We start from the raw sequence: 23499 nt of genomic DNA, 5'->3' as shown, positions 1-23499 counted from the left end.
CTCCAGGCAGGGGCCAGCATTCCAGAGGAAGCTCTGTTTAGGTTCCGGTGGAGGTTGCTACCTGGTGACAATGACTTGCTTGTTCCTGTGTGACCTGGATATGGCAGGCAGCCATCAACTGACGAGCCCAAATGGGAGGTTCCTCCCTGTGGAGGCCTTCCAGGATGCCCCATGGAGGCCTTCCAAGATGCTCTGTTGCCCCCTTTGGCTCCCTAGGGACCAGCTGCTCATGCTGGGCTGCCTGGGGGCCTTGGCATGTAGAACTGGCTTGTAAATTGGGTGCCTGGGTGAACAGGACTGGATCCTTCCTCTGCCCTCCTGTCCTTGGCTGTGGTCCTGTCTCTTCCCAGTGTTATTTCAGCCTCAGGCTGCTCTCTGGATTCTTACTCTAGAGTTGACTTCCAGTTTCATTCTGTTTTCCCTGGTTTTCCCTAAAGCCTGCAGCTCTGTCCTGGCCTGCTGTTTCCTCTAGGTCAGCTTTTATTCTTGTGCAACCACTTTGGCTCCATGTGCCCTGCCATGGGAGCCTTTAGGATGCAGAAGGGGAGAGCCAGCCTTCCAGCCTTCCTCACTTTTGATCCTTCAGACAGTCCAGTCTGACCGGTAGCAGCCAGACCTGCCAGCTGCTGGGAAAGGTGTGGTAGGGCCCTAGGTCCCACTGGATTGCTCTGTGCAGGCAGTGAGCAGCTTGTGTGCAGGGCTTGGGCATGTGCAAGAAGGAGATTCTGCCAGATTTCATCAGGTCTGTTTTCAGAGATATGTAGCTTTTCCCACTAGAGTGGATTTTCTCTCCCATTAGGGCGGATTTTCTCTCCCCTTAGGCTGGATTTTCTTTGAAAAAGTGAAAGGGTCCATCCTTGTATAAGAGCCCTTCTTTTTTCCTCCTCCCTCTTCTCCAAAATATGAACGCAAACACAGCTTTTCAGTAAGATTGGTTTTCAGTGTTTGCTTTAAACTGGCAAAATATGTATTTCCCTTGCTCATTCTTGAATATTTTTGGACAGCTGTGCTAGCTGTTTTCCAGAAATACAGTTTGTGCGAAACATGTCTTAAAGAGAATTAAAGCCTGAACTGATCATCTTTGCCAAAACTTCAAGCCACTGGAAGCAAGTTCTTAAAACTGGAAGTCCTGGACATCCTCAGGGGTGATGCAGCCAGACCCGCTTATGTCACTCTCTCCTTTCCTGCTTTAAGCATCCTCATCCTTGCACCCACCTTTCCTCAGGGCACAGGGTGCTCCATGTGCCCTGCTTTCACTGCAGCAGGGATTTTCCTTCCCTGATCCTTCCCAACTCACCCCCACGCCATTATTCTCGCTGGAACTGAGCTGGGCTTAGCTAAGCAGGGCTCTGCTGGCGCTGGCCTGTGTGGGCGACAGACAACAGCTCCGCCGCTCTCTGATCTCCTTGCACACGTTTTGCTGCCATGTGGTACCTGCTCCCTTCCCAGCTGCCAGCCCAGCTGTGGGATGTGCTGTTGAATATTTACTGTGCTCTGAAGGACGTGATTTTGTGATGTTTTACAGTGCTTCATTTGGTAGAAGTAGTGACCTGAGCAGTCCCTACATTTCAGCCAGTCGCAGTCCATCTCTAGCTACCTCACCCACTGCCATTGGCTCATCTACCTCCCCGGGCACCCCGTGGCAACCTGTCTCTTGCTGTCCCACATCTCTCGGTGTGAACACTCCTGCTTCAGCCTGCCACAACACCAGGTAATGGCTCCCAGCGGAGATAAAGCTCCAAAAGTCAGCGTTTGGGTTGGAAGTTCTTGAGTTCTGGAGTGGGTTAGGGATTGAAGGTGTGCTTCCACATGGGAAGTGCTGATAAGCAATTCCAGAATGATAAGCAATCCCAGGATGGTGGTGTTGGACAGTTCCAGTGGTGGGTGTGACTGGCAGGCTGGTGACAGTCCACAGTGTGTCCCTTGTGCCTTCTGTCCCTGTGACACAGCGCGTGCTCAGGCTGCCCTTGGGCGCTCGGTGTACAAGCTCTTGGAGTTCCTTCCTTCTGCTTATTCACCAGGTACATTTTTTTAATCATTTTTACTACTAACAGGGATGTGAAGGCTGTTAATTCCTCCTGCTCATTCTTCTCCAAGTTTTGTAAAATTCATTTTGCTGTGGCTGCTCTCTACGAGCACATGAGTGTAAAGCGAGGAGGATGAACTGTCCATGCTCCCTCGAGGAGGTTGGGCTCGGTCAGCACTGGAGTTCACTTGCTTTGCTTTCCATATGTCTTCTCTATTTCAGAGCCCCTTTCAGGCAACAAACTGATTCTGCTGTAGAGAAAAACGCAGAGGGCAGCTGTGCCAGCACCCCTCTAGGTGTAATCACAAACCGTGCTGTGCTCGGCGCTGCCAACGGCACCGTGAATGCCGGGGCTGCCTCCGCCCCGGGGAAGGACCTCTCAGCTGAGGAGGCCAGGGAGCGCAGAAGGTCAGTGAGGAGTGGGCTCTGGTGGCCCCCTCCGTGGGCAGCTCTCACGTGGTGGTGATGGTGGGGGTGTAAGAACTGGTTTTTAGGTGCTCCATGAAGTTCCCAGGCTGCTGTCCCTACTCTGCCTGAAGATCTTGAACTGAGTCATCACTGGCTTGTAGGTTAAATTTAGTTTCATAATTTTCTACTTGTCTCTTCAGTATCTCAGCCTTTTTCTTCAGTACTAATCTCAGCCCTATCCCAGTGTGTTTGTAGGGACACACAGCAGAGCAGCCACTTGCAGTGAGTTCTGTAAAATGAATCCCATCCTATAAAGACCATTGTACTGAGATACATTCAGATAAAACCTGTCCCTCTGATTTGGCTCAGCTGTGTTTACGTATGCCCCAATGGAAACATTGTGCTGCACAGGTCCCCCAGATTCCCTCTGCAGTTAATGGGAGAAAACAAACATTCCTGGGGCATGTAGGTGTGTGACACAGTAGGAGATGGACTCCAGCAGCAGGTAGGGCTTTGACTGACTGGAAAGGCCAGAGGTAGGAGTCTGCCATGTGCAGCTGAGGCCATTCCAGCAGTAACAGCATTGGGAATGACTCTGACTCCAGCTGGTGGTATCTCTTTCTTATCACATGGTGTTATTTTAAGACTGGGGAAATACAAACCTGGGGAGCCAGAGCTCTTTTTAAAGGAACTTTACCCTGTGCATTAATTACAGAATATGCAATGATCCATATATTCTTCCTGCAAACAGGTTAACTTTTCCAAAATCTGTCTCTTCTAATGGCATCAGTGAAAGCAAATAGAAATAAATAAAATACAGCGATGAACTGACTGTTTCTAGCCAGCAACGAGTTCATGCAGAGTATATAGTGCTTGGATTCTTCCAAACTGTCAGTGATTTATTGAAATACAGCACTTCCTGAGTGCAGATAGTGCTCTGACACATCTTAAATGGCCTGAGGCCGAGGGATGGCAAAAGCAGTAATGGGAATTATCAGCTTACAAGGCTAAAGGTGGTGGGGCTTAGCTGCTGCTCAGCTTCACCTGCAGCACATCCTCCAAGCAAGGTGGGTTGTGCTGTTGGAAAATACTCAAACTTCCGTTTGGGATTTTTTTTTTTTTTTTTTTTTTTTCCCAGAGCTAGCACAGGGAGCACTTGGAAGGTATTGCAAACATTCTGGAGCCACATTCACCAGCTTTGTGTGCAGGGACAGTTTGCAGTAGCCACTGCAGGGTATTGTTGGTGTGAAAACACTTGTGTTAGCCCTGGAAGTGCCTCTGTGTGCTCCTGTGGAGTTGCAGGAGGTCACTTGGGTTGGGGTCATTTGCAATTGAATCGAGATGAGCTGCCAAAAGATATTGCCAGTGCCCAGTGAGGTTGTGCAAGAGAACAGAGTGAGTACTGTGCTCTCAGTTCTCACTTCAGACCTTTCACAATGGTGTCTCCATTTTGGCAAGCCCAGAATCAAGTTGCAGAAGCAGATTTTTCCCTGCAGAAATGGGCTGCACAAAGTGCCCCCCAGACTTCTGGCACTGTCTGCAGACAGAGAACTGGACTGGGATGGTTACTTGTAGATACCCAAAAAAGCATCCATTAATATTACTGCATTGGCATTTGCTGCCAAATCTGTTTCTATAAATAATACAGAAGATCTGTTTGTCTCCTGCATTTTTATTAGAGAACCATCTCCTGTGAATTATGGTAATGTAAAGAGAAAACACCAGAAAATTCCTCCCACCTTCAATTGATGGTTTGAAGCTACTGAGAGGAAAAAAGCCCAGAAATTATACATTGTTCTCATGGGGGAGGAAACCTTACTGATGAATGTACGTCCTCACAGTGGGGTAGAGCTGCCTGCATATTGAAACTAGGAAACATGGACCCAGGGAGACAGGAGAAGTCACCTAAATGGGAAGAGCTTATTTGGGAAGGAGACCAATTCCAGTAAAATAAAAAGGCAAATGGCAAACAGTTGTCAGGGCAGTGCTGTATGGATTTCAGTTCTCAGCGGCAGCTGTTGCAGGAGTGTTTGGGCTGCTTCGGTGTTTCCAGTGCGCCAGCTTGCTCTTAGCAACAAAAACATAAACAGGCTCATCATCTAATATTAGATCACAGGGATGTCTCCGAACTTGTGGCCTTAAAATTATCTGTGTGAAGCCAAAAGGTTAAAGCAGAAGAGGCTCCTTAGGGCTGGGGAAGAATGACTGGCAGAGGGCTCTGGAGTGCTGGTTTGCATCCTGTGGTGGCCAACAAGCCTTACCCTGCCCCACCACAGCGTTTGACCCATGGTGCTTCACCTGCTCCTTGTTTTCCAGCTGAATTGGTCAGGAAACACTCCAGTAGCTGGAAAATAGTGTAAATTACAAGGGGGAGGAAAGAACCAGCAGAGGGGCAGCAGAGCAGAGTCCGTTTTAGGCCCGTGTGGTGCCAGCTGGACTGTGCCCGGTCGGGGCCGGGGCTGGGGCTGCATGTCCCAGAGGTTCAGCCCAGCTGCTGCCACATGTGTTCCACGTGTCCTGCTGCACATCCCAGCCTCCTGATGCTCCTCTGCAGCCCTGCGGTGTGCTGCTGCTGCCGGGAGCTGGAAACGTACCATCTGCCACAGCCAGTGCTCGTGCCAGGCAATTGCTTTGGGGTTTTTTCTGGGAATTTTGGAGCTCCTGATGAATGGTGCAGTCTGGCCGTTTGGATGATCTCCTGCCAAAAGCAAATTGTCTCCCATTGTCAGTGTTTGTCCACTGAACTCAAACAGCCCTGTTTGAGGGTGGATTTCAGCTGTGTGGATGTTGTGCCTACAGTACCTCACACAGACCCTGTTCTTGCCAGGACAGAACTAACAGCTTCCTCGTTTCTGCAGGTGGTGGGGAATGGGGGCATCCTGTTGGTTGGAGCCCAGGGCTGGATTATCCACCTTCATCCAGGGTGACAGCGGCCTCTAGTGCCACGAAAAGCTTCATCCCCAAGTTCTCTGTACCCTTGTCTGTGCACGCTCAGTGCAGGGCTCTGCTCGCGGCTTCTCCCGGGAGTCCAGCACCTCAGCCCCTGCCAGAGTATTCCTGGTGTCACAGGTCCGGGCTGCTTGGAGCTCTGTTCCCTGGGCTGAGAAAGGGGCTGCAGGAGATCCTGCCATACTGGAATATCACTTGAGCCATGAGATACCTGTGCTGGAAGGCTGGGAGATCTGGCTGAAGCTTTTCATACTCTGGAAGTTTTAGTTCCCAGAACAGCTGGAAAGGCAACCGTGCAGCCCACAGCTGGCACATGGGGTGAGATAGATTTTGCCTGAGAACTTCTGAAAGGCAGGTCTGTGCTCTCAGTTATGTGGCCAGTTTAAAAGGACTATTGAATTTGAAATCTCTCCTGGTTTGGCAAGAATTAGGATTTTAATTCTTTTACCTCCCATCACTGTGTTTATACAACTGAATTCTTGTGTGGGTTCTTCCTGTTCCTCAGGAAGGTTCCAGCAGGGTGGTTCCAGCACTTGCCATCAGGCATACTCTTAGAGACAGGAAACTCTTCTCTCTCCTCCTTACTTTTTAATTTTTTCTGACCAGTTTCTCACTTAACTGCCCTGTCCCTGGCAGTGTCCAAGGCCAGGCTGGATGGGGCTTGGAGCAACCTTGGATAGTGGAAGGTGCCCCAGCCCATGGCAGGGGGTGGAACTAGATGAGCTTTAAGGTCCCTTCCAACCCAAACCATTCCATGATTCCAAGATAAATCTGGAGTAGGAGTGAGGTGGGCTTGTTTTCTGGGCAGCTGTGGGGCTGGTGGCCCTGTTCAGCCCATGCCTTCTTGCCCTCCAGAGTTTCCCCTAGAAATGTTTTTCAGCTGAAGGAAGCTCACTGACGTGCCAGGTAAATGTGTTTGACAAACACTTCTGTTTCCTGCTTCATTCCCAAGAGGAATTTATTTTTCATTCTAAGGATCCAGCTGCTAATTATAGTAGCATATATTATTAATATATTAATAACTGAATCCTCCTCCACCAGTACTGTTAGATGAATTTTTCGCAAGTCCTTTTACCTCATGGTTCTTGTCCTGTGGGCATTCCGAGTGTGTGTCCTCTGGGAAGAGCACGGACGTGTCACCTGATAGGTCCCTTAATCCTTATGGTCTGACAAATAGAATAAAAGCCCCTGATCTCTGTGAAAGTTAAACGATGAGATTTGCATTTAAGGTGTATTTAAATGTCGCTTGAGAGGAACTGGCAGAAAAGGCTGTGAGCAATAGCTCGCTGCTACCTTTTTTTAAATAGCATTTAACTCTACAATCCTTATCACTGACTGATGTAAAGCTGAGTGGTCTTAATCTCCTGGGACAGGTCCCTGGGGAAGCAGAGTGGTGGGGTGCTCATGCAAGGAGGTGCTACAAGGCAAGGGAAGGATTCCTGTCCACACTACACAGTGGACAACAAGAAGTTAAGAGGTTTCTCTCTCTTGTGAAGAACTGAACGATCATCTGACACCTGCTGTGGCAGCATTTCTCTGCCACTGCCTCTGCAGTTAATCGCTTTCAGATAAAGTTGTCCCTTTTTTCAAAGGCTGCTGGTGCAGATGACGTGGGAGGGCAGGAATTCTGCTGGCCATGGGGTTGTCCATGTTGGGAAGAGGCGAGATTGCTCCTGCTGGATCAGAAATCAGGCTGCATTTTTATTTGGAGTAAGGTCGAGGTGTGGGCTGGGGTCAGTGTGGTTTCCTGTAAGGGTGGCGAGCAGGTGTGTGCTGCATGCTCAGCTGCCAGGGCTTTATCCACGCAGGGCTCAGAGGAAGGGGGGTGGATATTTTGGCATTTGCTTTGGGCGGGGGAGTCCAGGCTGTAGGTTGGCCTGCTAACAAAAGCAGGAATCCATGCGGGATCCTTCAGGAATGGTCAAGGGAAGGAAGCAGGGACCACTTGACCTAAGCATTGTAAAAGAACTGCAGCTTGGCAGCGTGGAGCAAGCAGAAGGTAAAACTGCCTTTCCCCAGCCCTGTCCATGCTGAGTTTGTGTGCAATTCCTCTTGGCTTACTAATGGGAACCACTGCCCTGCTGCACGCACTTCACCCTCGGTGGAACAGCAGTAATGGCACCTTCTGGCTCTGGTGCCATCCCAGTGCCACTGCCTGGGTGTTCAGGGTCTGGGCTTTACTAACTTTGACGAGTTCAGCTACTTCTCTGTGTCCAAAATGGTCATTAAAAGACAAGGATGTACCTGAAATATTTGTAAGATCCTATGTGTCGCTGAGAGCTAATTCGGCACTAAATCAGCTACTCTGGTAAATTCTGTGTTCCGCAGTATTGACCTGGGGATGTGACAGGTGGAGGAGCCAAGGAAGACAGGAAACCTCCCTGGGATTTCTATTTGAAAAGTTTTTGTGCAGACTTAATTAATCTTCTGTCCCTGAGAACAGTGGACACTGGAAACTGAACCAAAGCCTCAGGCTAAGAAATTGCAATGTAAGCTCAGTAGGAAATGGAAATCTTTGATACATTATTAATATTCAGTGATATTTTGTGTAATTCAGCTGGGGCTGATCTGTGATTCTGTTCCTGAGCTGTTCAGGCGTCTCCTGCTCCCACAAGGTGGCAGTGGAAGGCAGCTGGGATGCACTGGCAGGCGAACATCGCTGCTCTGGCTTATCTGGTTCAGTAGCTGAACCTTCTTTATCAAGTTTTGATTTTACTTTATTTTTTTGTTGCAAAAGACAATTTCCCAAATAGTCAGAGTTGTGCCAAGTTAATTTTTTTTTTCTGTGGGGATTTTCTGCCCTGGAAAATTTCCTGTTTCAGAATGTAAACCAGCTTTTGGGAAAGCCGTAACAAGTCTGCTGAAAGTTGTTAAAAATGTCAAATTGTGTTGGTTCAGTTGCAAATGAGAAGGATGCTGGCAGAGGCAGGACATTGGTTTCCTCTATCAGTGGCAGGAAGTGGAGTCCATCCTGCTCCAGTTCCTGCAGCAGATTTTTAATGCAAGGATGCAGCTCCTGAGTATTGCAGACAGTGCACGCTGTTCCCTGTCACAGTGACAACCCACTCAGTGCTGTGTATTGACACCCAAAGTCCTGTGCTGAACACAAACAATTCCAAAATATTCCCTCCTGGTAAGCTTTGCACTTGTGAGGGTCACAGCTGACACATTCAGTGTCTCAGAGACCGGTCATACTCTCACTTCAGGTGCTGTTGGCTGCCTCTGCTCTGGGGTTGCAGCAGTCTCTGCTTTTCTCTTACAGAAAGAATTCTTGAATTCTTTTGTTTTTTAAACAAGTACATGTGCTCTTCTGCTGGCAGAAGTTTAAAGGTCTGAGTTCACAGCAACAGTTATGGCAGCCAGTTTAGGGAATGTGATCACTGTGATGTTTGTTGCCTTTTCACTCTTCACCATAATGCTGAGTGACATTAATTAATGTGAAGGGATTACATAGATCATTAAAAGCTTCTCATGTATGTGCTGACTCCCCCAGCCCCAAACTTGGTGAGCTCTCAGGAGTACCAATGCTGTATTTTATTCCTCTGGCAGAGGGATTGCAGGGCTGTGTTCCCAGCTGGATCTGCAACCCAAGCACTCCTCACCTCATATTGGTGCAGTCCCGACAGCTAAGGAGGCACAAGGAGCTGCCGTGGGGACATGGTGGGGACACAGCACAGAAGGAGCAGCTCTGCTGTCTGAGGGACACACACAGAACTGAACATGGAACCATGGAATGGTTTGGGTTGGGAGGTTGGTCAGGATCTTACAGCTCATCTCATCCCACCCCCTGCCACGGGCAGGGACACCTTCCACTATCCCAGGTTGCTCCAAGCCCCGTCCAACTTGGCCTTGGGCACTTCCAGGGACAGGGCATGGGAAAGGACAGGCAAAATTGTCCAGACCTCCCTGATGAGAAGTGTTCTTGTAGTCTCAGCTGTCACACGTGTAACCTCACCCCATTGTAAACGTCCCGTGGAAACAGGAGTTCTGCAGGGATAAAGGGAGCTGGTTGTTTTGATTAACAAGTGGCAAAGATCACAAATCTCTTAATCTCTTGGATCAGCACCTGAACATGTTGAGTGAAGCAGAGCTGTGGGAAATAAAGAGGTTAATCTGCTGCTAGTGAAGCTGCTAATCAACCTGTAACCAAAGGGCAGAAATTCAGACACTGAAACTTGCACGAGCTGAGAATTCATTGTCCAGATTGAAACACAACGACAGCTCCCAGCAGCAAAGGCCTGAAAATGGGGAATTCTCAGCCCAGGCTTTTCGAGCCAGCTGTGAAAGGCTTTAGGACTATGATCTTGTTATCCCTCTGTCCTCAGCTTATTAAATAACTCGGCATTGTCAGGCTGTCTCCCCCCTCATTCCCAGCTCCAACACTCGCAGTCTGATGTGTTATCCTTCTCTCCTGCCTGGAAAGACAGAGCACATCCAGCTTCTGACAGTTTCTCTAATGACTGTTTCCAGTTGCAGTGGGCTGATGGGCAGAACATGTCAGGGCAGGGATAAATTCAGGGAAGAACCGAAACCTGTTGCTTGGATAAGAGAGCAGGAAAGTTTCTTTTTCGACTGTTTCCATGTAGTTGCCAATGATTGACTTGCTGCTGGGGACATAGTTCATTATCTAACTTAAGGAATTGTATTTTGGGAACTGCTGTCAGCATTGTTGCCTGCAAAACTTGCACTTGCTTCTCCTCCCTCCTCCAGCTTATGGATAGTTATTTGCTGATGGCAACTCTCCAGTTTGTAGGAATGCATTGCTGGGATGCTGTACTTTTCCAGTTGTTTCCAGGGGAACAGTGTCTGTACTTGAGGCTTTTGCTGAGGGTTTTTTTCTTATCTTTCTTTTTTCAGAGTGCATGTGAGTTTTTAAGATATGTACATGTATATATAAACATATATACGTGTGTGTATGCCTGAGAAATAGATATACGTGTGACAAAGACTTTTTAAGAATCACCGCAGTGTTTGGAGTAGGGATACTGTACTCTTCTTAAGAGGAGAAATTTCAAACATTTTAGAGTCTGAGTAGCCACATGGCTTTCCATGTGCTGAACGAACCTCCTTGTGTACAGAGAGCCACACGTGTGCCTGGCTCCCCTTACTGGTGTTACCTGGATTTGGAAGAGCCAGAAGTCTGTCCTGGCTTCCAAGAAAACTGTCACTGTTGGTTCTAGTCTAGAGAGTGTAATTCAGAGTCACTTCTAAGCTAGAAAGAGGTGGGAGGATTTGCAGAGGGCCTAGGAAGAGCTTTCCTCCAGAAGAGCCCCAACAAGCCCAGCCCCAGTTCACAATCAGCAGAGTCTCATTCCCAGAGACTGGGAACAACTGTAATGATGAACCAGTTACTGGTGCAACTCCTGTTCTTACTGTGCTGGCTGTGGGACCTGGATTTATTGAAGATGGACCTGACAGGGATGGAGGGAACCTTGTCGTGGCCCCGTGCAGCTCATGTGGGGGTGTATCTCAGTTTTCAGTCCTGACAGCAGAACGAAATTCCTTTAACCCAGTCTGAGAAGAGGGTGGCTGTAGAACTTAGTGAGTGTTTAGCTTCCAAATTTGTTGCCAGGTCTTCACAGAATGCCAGAAAGCTTTGGGTTGGAAGGGAACTTACAGCTCATCTAATTCCACCCCCTGCCATGGGCAGGGACACCTTCCCCTAGACCAGGTGGCTCCAAGCCGTGTCCAACCTGGCCTTGGACACTTCCAGGGATGGGGCAGCCACAGCTTCTCTGCCACACGTAGGTGATGTAAAACTCCCAAGTTTTGCACGTTCTTGCTGTTCCCTCTGGGACTTGGTGATGTTCTGCCAAAGGACTCCATGGTAGTGAATGGTGTTTGCCAGAAACGCTTCAAGCTCTGAGTGCCTGAAGGAGTTCAGGATGGCAGGAAAAGAGACCAGTGTTGTAAAACAATTATCAGAAGACTGGATATTTCTTGGAGAAATAAATCTTTTGTTCTTGTTACCTGTGCACCAACCATCAGGGTATTGTAACTCTTTTTTGTGCATCATTCACCCTTGATTTGGCAGGGGTTTCTCATCACAATAATTTCTTTTCCTCTGGCCAGGGTTCTCTAACATACAGACTTGCTCTTGTATTCCTGGTTTACCAGCCTGTATATTCAGCCTTCCTATTTCCCAGGTTGAATCTCCCCTTTTATTAGTATGGTATTGCAGCTCCTTTTGCCTTGACATGGTGATGAGTGGTTGGGATCCGTGTGAGTTATGCTGTCCTTGATGAAAGAGTTGACAGAGAAAAATAGGTGTTTTCTTGAAAATAGCCAGAATTAAGTGGGAGCCAGGTTCATCAGTCAGTTACCAGGTTTTTTCCTAGCTAATACACAAACCAGAAGCCTCTAGCTCTCTCAGGGCAGCAGAACACGCTTGTCTCTGTCTGTGAGAGCTGTAAACCTCTGCAGTGGTTTTGCTGACTCTCATATACACATCTTGAACAATTTCTATTCTTCTCCTTGAACTTACAGCCAAAACTCTGGTAAAAATCTGTTCTGCTTTATACATGCCTTGAGCTTGGTATGATGGCTGCTCTTATTGCAAGTATTTCTCAGAGAAAGCTTATTGCAAGGAAACACAACACATAGGGCTGTTCCTTTGAAGATCTGCTTGGATCCTGAGATATTTGCTTGAATTAATAGGATGTCACAGGCACTGCACTTGAGCAAGCATCGTGTTCCTTTTAAACATAATTAAAAACTCTGTGCATTGTTCAGAGGCTGCCTCACACCCCATTTGGTGCTTGTGCCCTGCAGCCTGCTGTGCTCTGCAGTGTTTCTGCTTTGGAGAGCAGCGTGTTGCTCTGCCTGTGCCATCCAGCCCAGCCCAGCCCTGAGCTGCATCTGACTCGCTGTCTCCTTCCTGTGCATTTGTTCTCTTTCTCTCTTCCAGCCCATTTAGCACACTCAGGTCTCTCAAAATTCTGTTTGTAAGCAAAGCAACACATTGTAAAATCTGTCTTTTCCCTCCCTTCCCCCCAAATTAAAAAGCAAGTCACACGAGATCCCGAGCAGGGCACACCTGGGCCTGCACTGCCAGCAGGGCTGGGCTGCTGTGTGCAGTTACAGGCACTGCCAGCACAGCCCCTCCTCTGGCACCTGGAACAGGCTGTAGCTGCTCCCTCACAGAAACCAGCTCTGTCACTATGCAGTGGCTCTGCTGACTTGCCTCAGAAAATTCGGTTATCTCATGCTGTAAATGGCTTTGGGTGAGCTCCAGGAAGTGATGAATTGTGTAAATGGAAAGAACCCGAAAGTTGGCGATCGATTGCGGCTGCGGCCCGGGCTGAGCCATGCTGACCTGCAGGATGTGCTCAGCTGAGGATCAAGTCCCTCTTACAGGCTGGACTCCCAGAATTGCTAATGATGCTGTAACATATCTGTATTTTTGTATAAATTCTGGGAGAGCAGAAGGAAAAAGCCTTGGAGGATGATGGGCTAAGAGACCCAAAATGTTTTTTCTCTTGCCATGCCCACAGCAAAGCTGTGGCTGAACTGCACCGAGGGAATCCTGCAGCCTCCTGCAAAGTGCCTGGGCTGCCCCTGCCGCAGAGCCCTCCCCATGCCTGGGGCTGACCTGGTCCCCACGGATTTGCCAAACCTTTCCTGAAACTCAATTGAAAACCTGTTTTGTCCTCTCTGTACCTGTAGCTCCTGCATACCTGTGTCCTCAGTGCAGAGTAAATTCCACTGATTTAAATTCCACTGATTCAAAGCCATTGCAGTAAACTGCCTACCATACTGAGCTACAAATTTACGTGGTTTATATATTTCAGGAATTTATACTTTTTTTACTATTGCTCTGAACTTCATTTGCAGTATATTTTGCAAATGCCTTCTTCCTCTAGGTGGCTTATTGCTTCTGGCTGCTGGGCAAACAGCAGTGATTCTGCTTGTGTCAAAAGCTGCAGAAAATGCTTATTGTTTCCTTAATGTGCCATTACCTGGACAGTGCACACACTGCAGCAGGGAGAGCAGGAGAGCTCATGCTCTGCAAAATTAGGAGTTGCACAGCTTTCACTCATCAAACAGCAGCTTTTTTGTTCATGAAACAGCAGATTTTTTGGGAGACAATCATCCCTCTGAAGTGTAGGCGCTTCCCGTGTTGGCATATCCATCACAGCTCATGTGTCTGTCTGGATAATCAATGGGAAGAAATGAGCTCCTCTGCAGTGCATCCACATGGGCTGTGCTGGAGGCTCCTCATGAAGGTGATAAATGACACCCTGGGAGTGCAGCTCTGCAAGCCCTCGGCTGGGGACCTCTCCATTGCAGGCAGGGAGATGGAACTCCCAGGGCACAGTTCATAGAATCGTGGAATCTCCTGAGTGGGAAGGGATCTCAGGGATCATCAAGTTCAAATCCTGGCCCTGCACAGACACCCCAACAACCCCACCCTGGGCATCCCTGGGAGCGGTGTCCAAACACTCCTGGAGCTCTGGCAGCCTCAGGACTGTGCCCATTGCCTGGGGAGCCTGGGCAGTGCCCAGCACCCTCTGGGGGAAGAACCTTTTTCACAATATCCAGCCTGAACCTGCCCTGACACAGCTTCATGTCATTCCTTCGGGTCCTGTGCCCGGTCACAGAGAGCAGAGATCAGTGCCTGCCCCTCCAGGAGTCTCCAGTGCAGCATCCCTGGCACAGACTCGATCCTTTGCAATTTCCTTGGCCTCTGGAGATCAGAGATGTTCGGGGTGTTATTTATGAGGTCAAATTCTTGCACCAGTTTCAGGTGAGAAGACTCTCATGTGAGCCCCACAACCCCTGAGGAGCTGGGAGGTGACTGTCTGTGCCCCTGTGAAGGGGATTCCTCCTTGGAAGCCAGGCTGCATTTGCTGCACAGCTGAACCAGCACTGAATGCAGGTCCTGAGGGTGGATAAAACCCACCATGGCAGATTATTTTAGAATGATCCAAATTTCCTGATTCTCTGTGGTTCTGTCACAGTGCAGCAGTTTAGTGAACTTTCTAATAAATGTCTTAACATACTGGATCAGGTGCAAATCCTCTTCAGCTCATTACCTTTTCCATGAAGATGGTCTACTAAAACCAGGAAAAGAGTCCAAGGACAAAGTAAGTGATTCACCTTCATCCCTCACTTAGCTCACTGCCCTTTGAACACATCCAGACCTCTGGTACAGTGTTAACCTGGCAGTGATAGATCTGCACAGAGCATTCCAGCACCCTCATCCCTGTACAGTGGGACAGTGTGAATAATCATTTCCTATTAACCAGGCTAAAGAGTCAAGTTTAATGAACTGTTCATTAGACTGAAGCCTCTCCTCCAGCATGGAAATCATTTACTGCTGTGAACTCCTTGACTCAGAGCACTCCCCAGTTCCTCACCAGTTCCTCCCAGTCGGTGCCGGGGCAGAGGGTGCAGTTTATGTATTTTCATGTGAATAATTCTCTTGAATTCTCCCATCTTTGATGAAATCCAGTTGTGCCCAGGTCTGTGTTTTTAACTGTAGGTTTTTCAGCGTTAAGGAGCTTGGCTTACACGGAGTGTGAAGGTCATTTATTTAATTCCATTGCTCTTTCCAAGGCGTGTGTCTCCGTGATGCCTGCAGTTCAGTGGTTCCTGGCGTGATGGGTTTCATATTGATGAAGGCAGCAGATTGCAGGAATATGATCGTGACTATAATGACAGGAAGGAGGGTCTGAGGAATGCACCAGCGCAGGATTTCTGTTCTGAGATCTTTGTCTGAGTGAGAGGGCCTTTATGAGGAGTGGGGTTCTTTTTCTAATGATGCCATGGTTTGGAATGGAGCAAATAATTTAGAGAATAGGTGCACCTTTTTAACAGAACATGTCCAGCACTAAAGGGTTTATTTAGAGGCTCTGGGGAGAAGGTGCTGTGAACGTGTGTATTGTGTGCTCATGGGGAGGTTGTCCCAGAGAAACAGCAATAGCAGATGGAGCTAAAATTAATTTTTGTCCATGAGAAAGAGAATAATAGCTCAGGAGTCTACAGAGACAGGAAGGCAGATCATCTGCTTTTACTTTAACCTCTTCTGCACCTTTTTTTTTTTTTCCAGGTCATATCTGACTCCGGTGCGGGATGAGGAAGCGGAATCACTGAGGAAGGCACGATCCAGACAGGCCCGGCAGACTCGCAGATCTACCCAGGTAAAGAATGCAAATGCTCACATTTATGTGTAGGGTGAAGAGACCTGATGAACTGATTGCCCAGCAAAGCTGTGAGTGCTCCATGCCTGGAAGTGTCCAAGGCCAGGTCAGACAGGGCTTGGAGCAACCTGGTCTAGTGGAAGGTGTCCCTGCTCATGGCAGGGGGTGGAATGGGATGGTCTTTAAGGTCCCTTCCAATCCAAACCATTCCATGGTTCTGTAAAGAGGCAGGATTTTCTTCTGCTCTTACATTATTTCTTAGGGCAGGGGACTTGTCTGCACTTGTGGGGAAACACAAAAAGTGGAAAAGCTTTAGGTGTGAGAAAAAAGTAGGATTTAGGAATAAAGCAGAAGAGTTTAGAGATCAGCTTTGGCTGAAAAAACTTGAAGAAGATACAATTAATAGCAATCAAGGACACTAAAACAATGGTTAGAGTTTCTAGGTTTGGCAGAGATAGGTTTAGAAGTTGCAAAAAATATGCTTAGCAAGATAGATAAGTTTAAGCTTAATAATGGAATATTGTGTGTTTTTATATAAGGTATAACAAGTGAGTATTGTGTACAACAGATGTACGTGCAGTCATACTGTTTTGGAGAGGTTCTGGCAAAATTTTTTTCAAACAGTTATTACAAAACCCTCCCACAGACATACATGAGTTAGATTTCCAAGGTTTCCTTTCTGCAATGTACCTGCCTCTTAGTTTGTAGTGTGATCACATATATTTGGGTTGCTTTGAGTCAGTGATTATGTCAGTAGGCTGAGAAATACAGTAAAGGCATCAGAATTCTTCCCTTTCTCTTACCATAGGGATGAAACATGAGCCTGACCAGATGTGAGTCTGTGGCATTTTAAACTGACCTGGAAGATTGAAAATGTAATTTCAGGCTGGAGAAGTCTCCAGGGAGACTTTAGATCCCCTTCCAGTGCCTAAAGGGGCTCCAAGAGAGCTGGGGAGGGACTTCGGACAAGGGCCTGGGGGGATAGCACAAGGGGGAATGGCTCCCCACTGCCAGAGGGCAGGGATAGATGGGATATTGGGAAGAAATTCTTGGCTGTGAGAGTGGTGAGAAGCTGTGGCTGCCCCTGGATCCCTGGAGGTGTTCAGGGCCAGGTTGGACAAGGCTTGGAGCAACCTGGACTACTAGAAGGTGTCCCTGCCCATGGCAGGGGGTGGAACGAGATGGGCTTTAAGGTTCCTTCCAACCCAAACCAGTCTGGGGTTCGATGATTCTGTTCCCTGCAGGGCGTGACCCTGACGGACCTGCAGGAGGCCGAGCGCACGTTCAGCCGCTCGCGGGCGGAGCGCCAGGCGCAGGAGCAGCAGAGCGACAGAGCCGGCAGCGCCGAGGACAGCGGCGAGAGGCAGGAGAGCCGCGCACGGTGGGGCAGGAGCGCGGACGACGAGGTGATCCTGCTGCCCCAGTACCCCTTGCCTGAGAGCTAATGAAACCATTTAGGAGGGCTGAGATCAGGAGAAATTCTTTGGGGGTTATCTTTTTATTCTGACGGGGACAGACCAGCTGGAAAGAGGCACAGCTGACTGAGGAGCAGCACTTCAGCACGAGGGAGGTGGATCTGGAGGTGCTGGAGCTTAGCTGTGCCTTTGTTGTCCTCTGGGAATTTCACCTTTCTGTCTCCTGCCAGAAAATAAAACGGTGTAAATCCCAGAAAGCATAATGAGAAGGCTAATGATAGAAATGTGGCCTGGATCCATCCTTGCTTGTGCAGTGTAGGCGGAGGCTTTGTGTTCACGTTTTTCCACGGATACTCCATGTATAATGGAAGGCTGGAGAGACTAGTTTTCTGCCCCTGCCACCACCTCTGTTTTTTTCACTCTAAATCATTTATTTCTGTTAGATAACTCATTTCTCCTACCATGAGCTGTAGGAACAAAGGGATGGATCCCAGATCTCCCAGCTATGGAGGGTGCTCTTACACTGTAGCTGTACAATGATTTTAACATTCATCCTTATCTGATAGAATGGAACTGATCTGGAAAGTGCAGGTGATCACTTCCAGCAGCAGTGAAGTAAACATTGCACTCTGAAATCCAAACATTGCATTCCTTGAAATCCAAAATCTACTTCTTTCTCATGGTACTGTTTTTCTGTCATGGCTTTTTGTTTCTAGACAGTCTATCGGCGATTGAGGGGCCCAGCACAGCCCGACAAACCCACGACGCCTGTGTCTCCTTCCACAGCAGCACCTCTGCTCTATACAAGCTCATACCTGACTCGAACAAATAAATATCTAGGGCCAGACTCTGTGAATCCAGCGGATTTCAGAGCGGCAGCCACAGAGATGGAGAAAAATGGTACGTACCAGGAGAGTGAAGAACCGGCAAAGCTCAAGGCTTTTCCTGTGGTTTAGAACTTCCAGTGTGTACAGATAGAACAAGTTTACTTGTTACTCTGAGGGAAGCTGCCACCTCACAAAACAAATGTTATTTGTTTAAATGAAGTTAAGCAAATTCCTGTTGCTTGTAACAGAGGGATAAAAGGATATTTTCCATTTTGGATGGAATGTGATCTTGAGACAGTGATCATGGAAACATTTAGATATCAGAGCTGGGGAAAGAGGTTCCCCTAGTACAGTTTGTCCTCAGAACAGGAGTAAGTCAGGATGACTTGTGGGGAGCTGGGGTAACCTCCCTGGCTCTGATGAGAGAAGGAGTGTGAGTATTCAGCTGTAGTGGACACTGAGATTCCATTTCATTTGGTTTAATAACTCCTTTGTAATATAACACAAGGCAAGATGACCTTGAGCAGCTTAAAAAGAACCCCAGAACCTTAGCAAAAGCACGGATGTAAATCACTGAAACCAAAGCAGTCTTTCTTTGCTTGGCCAGAGTGTGAAGATCAGGATTCAGACGACAGATCCCTGAACAAACAGTCGATCCGAGAGCGGCGACGGCCGAAAGAGAGAAGGAGAGGCACCGGCATCATCTTCTCAACACAAGATGTAAGTTTGAGTTCCTTAGAAAGAGAAGCTCCAGGGTGAATTTTCTTCCAATTCCAACCTTCAGGGTTTTTTTCCCAGTCCATTGATTTCCCAGGTCACAAGCCACCTGAAGTATTTTCAAATTTCTTCAAGCCCAAATTTGTCTGCTCTTTAGGGCCCCTGAAAGAAAGACAATAGGAAGAAGAGCTGTGTCATGGTCATTTCTCTTAGTTCTGGTCTCAGAGGATTTGTTCAGTCTGAGGGAAGAAATCCAACCCTCCAAAGTTTGGTTAGAGCCTCAGCTAGGAAAATAGATCACCTTTTTCAGGAGAGAATAAGAATTATGAAATTATAGTTAACAAGTTGAGTCCAGAGTCAGCTGGGATGCCATGGTAGTTCATATTTGCTCCATGAAATCTTGGAGCAGTTACAAAGAGCAGTGGCTTAGAGAGGCTATGCAAGGGCAGGATACCTGGGATGACTCCAGTGTTTCCACCTGGAGTCTAACTGAAGTGGAGATACTGACATAATATTAACTTCCAAAAGTATTTCAGATGTGCAGTTTTTCCAAGTTTTTTTTCCCTCAGTGTGTTAGGGACTTCCTCACAACTCCTCAGAAGCATTGGAATGGCAGGAACCATCTCAAGAGAGTCATTCTGTCCTCAATACCAAGATCTTCTAAGTGGCCATTAGGTCACCAAACCAGATCTGATAATTAGCCAAAAGCATCTGGACAGGCATTTCTTTTGACAGAATTTTTCTTAACTTTAGCATCAAATCATTTTTTCACTGAAAGGGTGGTTAGGGACTGGCACAGGCTGCCCAGAGCAGTGGTGGAGTCCTTGTTCCTGGAAGGGTTCAAAACACAGATAGACTTTGCATTTTGTGATGTGGTTGAGTTGGTGTGTTCAGTCAAAGGTTGGACTTGCTGGTCTTGGAGGTCTTTGCCAACCTTAATGATTCTGTGATTCTATAAACAATACATTATCTTCTTGTGATAAAGTTTTGTTCTCTCCAAAGCTGCCTAATTATATTGTTTGCCTTTCCTTTCCTCCTAGGATGATGATGAAGTTGATGGAAATGAGGAAGTGAAGGAAACTCGGGTAAGTGAGACCATATTTCTGAGTTCCAAGTATCAATTCCTTACTGATTTCTCTTCTGAAAGATAAGGTATATCTGCAGAGTGGCCTGAGTTCAAAGTTGGCTCCTGGAGAGCTGCACAGGAGTTGTGGAGCCTGGAGGGAATGCAGCAGTGGGGCTGCAGTGCCAGGGCAGTGGGATCTGAGGTGTCCTGGGGAAGGTGTGACCTTGGATCTCGGAATCACTGTTATTTTGAACAGTATGTTCTGTATTTCTGAAATCTGCTCTCCTGTCCCCTCGCGAATTTGTTTTCCTGTGGGAAATGTTCTCTGCAAGCAGCATGTCAGAGGTTGTCCCATGTTCCCCTGTTCTTGCAATATTCTCATCCTTTGAGGCCCTTTCTTTCCTTTTATAATAATTACTGAGTCTTTCCAAATTGCCTTGGTTTCCTTTGGTTTTGTTTGTCTTTGTCTGAAACACGTTTGAGCCTGACAACATGACTGACTCTGACAATGTCAAAGCTAAATACGTTTCCAAGCTATTACAGCACAGTGTGGAAGACCTGGGAGAAATAGCAAATGGAAGGTTGCATAGGGGTCAGCCTGCTTGTGGGATGTTTCACTTTTGGTGGAAAAAGTTGAACTTTCCCTGTGCTTTGCAATGCAGTAGAGTGATTGAAGCATCACTTCGTTGCAATTACCTGGTTCTTTGCTGAAAATTAGCAATAACACTCTTCAGACTCTATTTTTGTTTTTCTTCTTGCAATATTCAGTCAGAATGCGGCAAAGTCACGGCGAGCCTTGCTGGGACCAGAGACTCACGTGGTGCTGGGATGGCTTTTAGCATGTGCTTATCTTTCCATGCCAGCCGTTGCTTTCCCAGTGCTTACTTTGCACTTCACTCCACTTGAAATGTGAGATATTCCTGCTCACAGAAGCATCACCTGCTTCAAGGAGCCCAGCTCTTCCCACAGGAGTTTCTGCTCATCACAGTGCAGAGCTTCCTGAAATCTTCACTGCACCCTGCAGGAAAGATTTGGCCATTTATCGTCATTAAAATTATTTTGACATTTCTGCTGCCTCACTGTAAGACTGAAGGAGGGGAGTTTTGTAATGTGTAAAAAGTAATAATCATAATAGGGACACCTTGTTTCCAGCAGGCATGTTTGGGACTTGCTGGGAATGTCTTGTTCTTCTGGGAAGTTGTCCCAGATTACCTAAATTAAGACAAAAGAGTAGCTGAGGCTGCAGCTTTGGAGGCTTCCTGGAGTCTAGTCCTAAAATTGCTGAAAATTTTATTGAGCACAGTCCTCACTGCTCATGTAAATGGATAAGCTGGACTTTGGGAGAACCCAGCTGCCCAAAAATTCAAGGTCACCCAGTCTCTTACAATTAGTAATGCTGGTTTTCCCCAAATTAACAGCAAGGATTCCTTTTGTCTAACACTTTGCATGATTTTCTTGTGGGATCCATCTAACAGCAGAGCAATTTCCCTTCAGTTCCATCAGCCCCTTTGTGCAGGTGCTTCGGGGCGCCAGCACCGTGGTTTCTTATGCACCCAACGTGCCTTAGACCTGGGTTAGACTCTCCTCCCACTCTGATGGAGCTGTTTTTCCCATTTTCCCAGTCCTCTTGTTTTTATCCAGTTCCCAGTTTTATTTTCTTCAATGCATGCCTCCAACATCATGTCACTTGGTCAGTCTTCCCTGGTTTATTTGAGATCCAAATCAGAGATATCTGTCCTAACTAGCCATCGCTTTGGCAGGAATCGTGGAACAGCTCTCTGTTTTCCATTCTAGTGCCAATAAAAAAGTACAGTTAATAATCATTAATTCATCAATAACTATAATTCTAGAATGGCAGGTGCCAAATGTCACCAGGTTGTGAACTTGAGCCCATTTTAGTAGCAGAACCCCAAAGAATCTGATTTTATGGGAACAGTTACGTTTTTCCTCCAGTGTTTATATCTTGGCTGATATCAGGATGATTCTCATGGAAGGCAAAAAAAGGCCTTACTTGAAATCCCTCCTCCAAGCTCTGCAATGCTGGCGACTAGCACAGGAAAAGTAAAGGCAGTTTTGGGAAGAAAAAAAGGAGCAAATACATGTTGTTCTAATTCTCAGAAGTGGATGAATTATTTTGGCTGAGCTCACAAGCACCAGTGGGAAACCAGCCCAGACACTTTGGCTGAGCTTTAGGCAACTGAGTGGTCTCGTAGTGGGATGTGTCAGGATCCTCCATGTGTTCTGCTCCCACCCCACCTCCCTCCTTGGGATGCAGACTGCCTGGATGCACTGTGGAAAGTTGGAAGAGCAGACAAAGTTTTATTGTGGAATAAATGTCCAAGGCTACAAGGACTTCAGCTGGAAAAAGCCTCTGGGGAAGCAGCTTTAGGAGAACTTTTTACGTGGTTCCAGTGGGAAGGAGCTGTGAAGGAGAGAGTTTTTGTGAGGTCTGGGGAGACCTGAGCTCAAAGCAGAGGTGAGGGAAAAGTTTGGCCACAGTCTTGTCTCTGTTTCTCAGAAAGTAAAAATTGGGAGTGTCTGAAAGCTCATGTTAGACCTAGACTGAGCCGGGGGGAGGCTGGAGCTGGGAAACCTTCCCTGTTCCCTCGAGCCACTGCCTGTGAAATACCAGGGGGAATTCCAGTCTTGGTGAGGCCAGTGAGGACAAATGCAACAGAGTCAGTGCAGATGGGGATCAGTGGCCTAGTCTGGGATGCAGCAGCTGGAGGATGGTGATGAAGACGAAAGAGAATGGTCCAGTGTTCCATTTCTTTATCCCTGACTCTGCTGGCTTTGACTTGACCCCAACTTAAAATGATAGAATCTATTACAGACTGGTGTGGGTTGGAAGGGACCTTAAAGCCCATCCAATTCCAACCCTGCCATGGGCAGGGACACCTTCCACTGTCCCACGTTGCTCCAAGCCCATTTCAATCTGGCCTTGGACATTTCCAGGGATGGGGCAGCCACAGCTTCCCTGGGCAACTTCTGCCATTGCTATTGCACAGCAGGAACAATTGGGAACAAATTGGAAGAAAAGTGTATTTTAAATGACAGAGGATAGAGAACAAGTAGAAAATGTTTATAATCATTTAAAGGATTGTTTCTCCTTGCAGTTCTCTGCTGGAGCATTACAGATGTGCCTCGCCCATGGGAGAGTTTGTGAAAGGAAAACTTTAAATTCAGAGGAAGACACTGAGTGTTGTGTTCATAAAATAACAATTTCTGGGCAGTAAAAGTATCAAAGAAAATGTCTGTTGTCATGAACTGCCTTCAGGACAGTCTGTATAGCCCAGTATAAACCTCAGACACACTAATGGAATTAAGTTTTTTGGAAGAATAGCACTGAAACATTTGATTGTGAATTACAATTGCAGTAAGTGGATTAAATAGGCTCCATTCCTGTCTCCCTGCACTTTGATTTATGGAATGAACCAGGCTCACTCTGCTTTGTAAATAAGTGTTCTGCCTGCTTGTACTGTTACCATGAAATCACCAGATGCAACTGGACACCAATATAAATTAAATTTCTGTCCTAGAAGGGCTGAATTTCTAAGCTTAATTCCACGAGTTCTAAGGGAGGACCAATGAACTGGAAAATTCCTTATGCAAACTAAATGTCTTAATGTTATTGCTGATTCAGAGCTATGACCTGGGAGTCTTGATTTTGGTGTGTCCTATTTTTTCACCCATATTTTTGCTTTTAGTGCCATTTTATCCTTCCACGAAGGCTTCGGTTCAGCTTTTGTCATTGTGCTGTTTGCGTTTTTGTGAAAGGTGGACGCGATGAATAATTAGAAAATTAGGAGTAGCTTTTGTTAAGTGTTTTGTGAATGTCCTGTTGTAGCCAGACTGGGTGTACTGGGAGCCCTGGGAGTCTCCAGTTGTTGTTGCCCCTTTCCCAGTGTCGTGCCGGCTGACCCCGTGCCCATGGACTGTGTTTGGAAGC

At 47.3% G+C, this 23499-nt stretch overlaps 1 protein-coding gene across 1 annotated transcript in view; it reads left to right on the top strand.

Moving 5' to 3' along the window:
- Positions 1–23499, top strand: part of PPP1R12B (protein phosphatase 1 regulatory subunit 12B) — a 130395-nt gene that overhangs the window by 62337 nt on the left and 44559 nt on the right. The window contains 7 exon segments of the mRNA XM_039565107.1: positions 1526–1711; positions 2249–2434; positions 15435–15525; positions 16770–16931; positions 17657–17840; positions 18375–18487; positions 19525–19569. Coding sequence (XP_039421041.1) covers positions 1526–1711; positions 2249–2434; positions 15435–15525; positions 16770–16931; positions 17657–17840; positions 18375–18487; positions 19525–19569 — 967 coding nt within the window.

Source organism: Corvus cornix, chromosome 26, assembly GCF_000738735.6.
Source record: "Corvus cornix cornix isolate S_Up_H32 chromosome 26, ASM73873v5, whole genome shotgun sequence".
In the NCBI taxonomy this organism is placed as follows: domain Eukaryota; kingdom Metazoa; phylum Chordata; class Aves; order Passeriformes; family Corvidae; genus Corvus; species Corvus cornix.
This window is presented reverse-complemented; position numbering and strand designations above follow the sequence as displayed.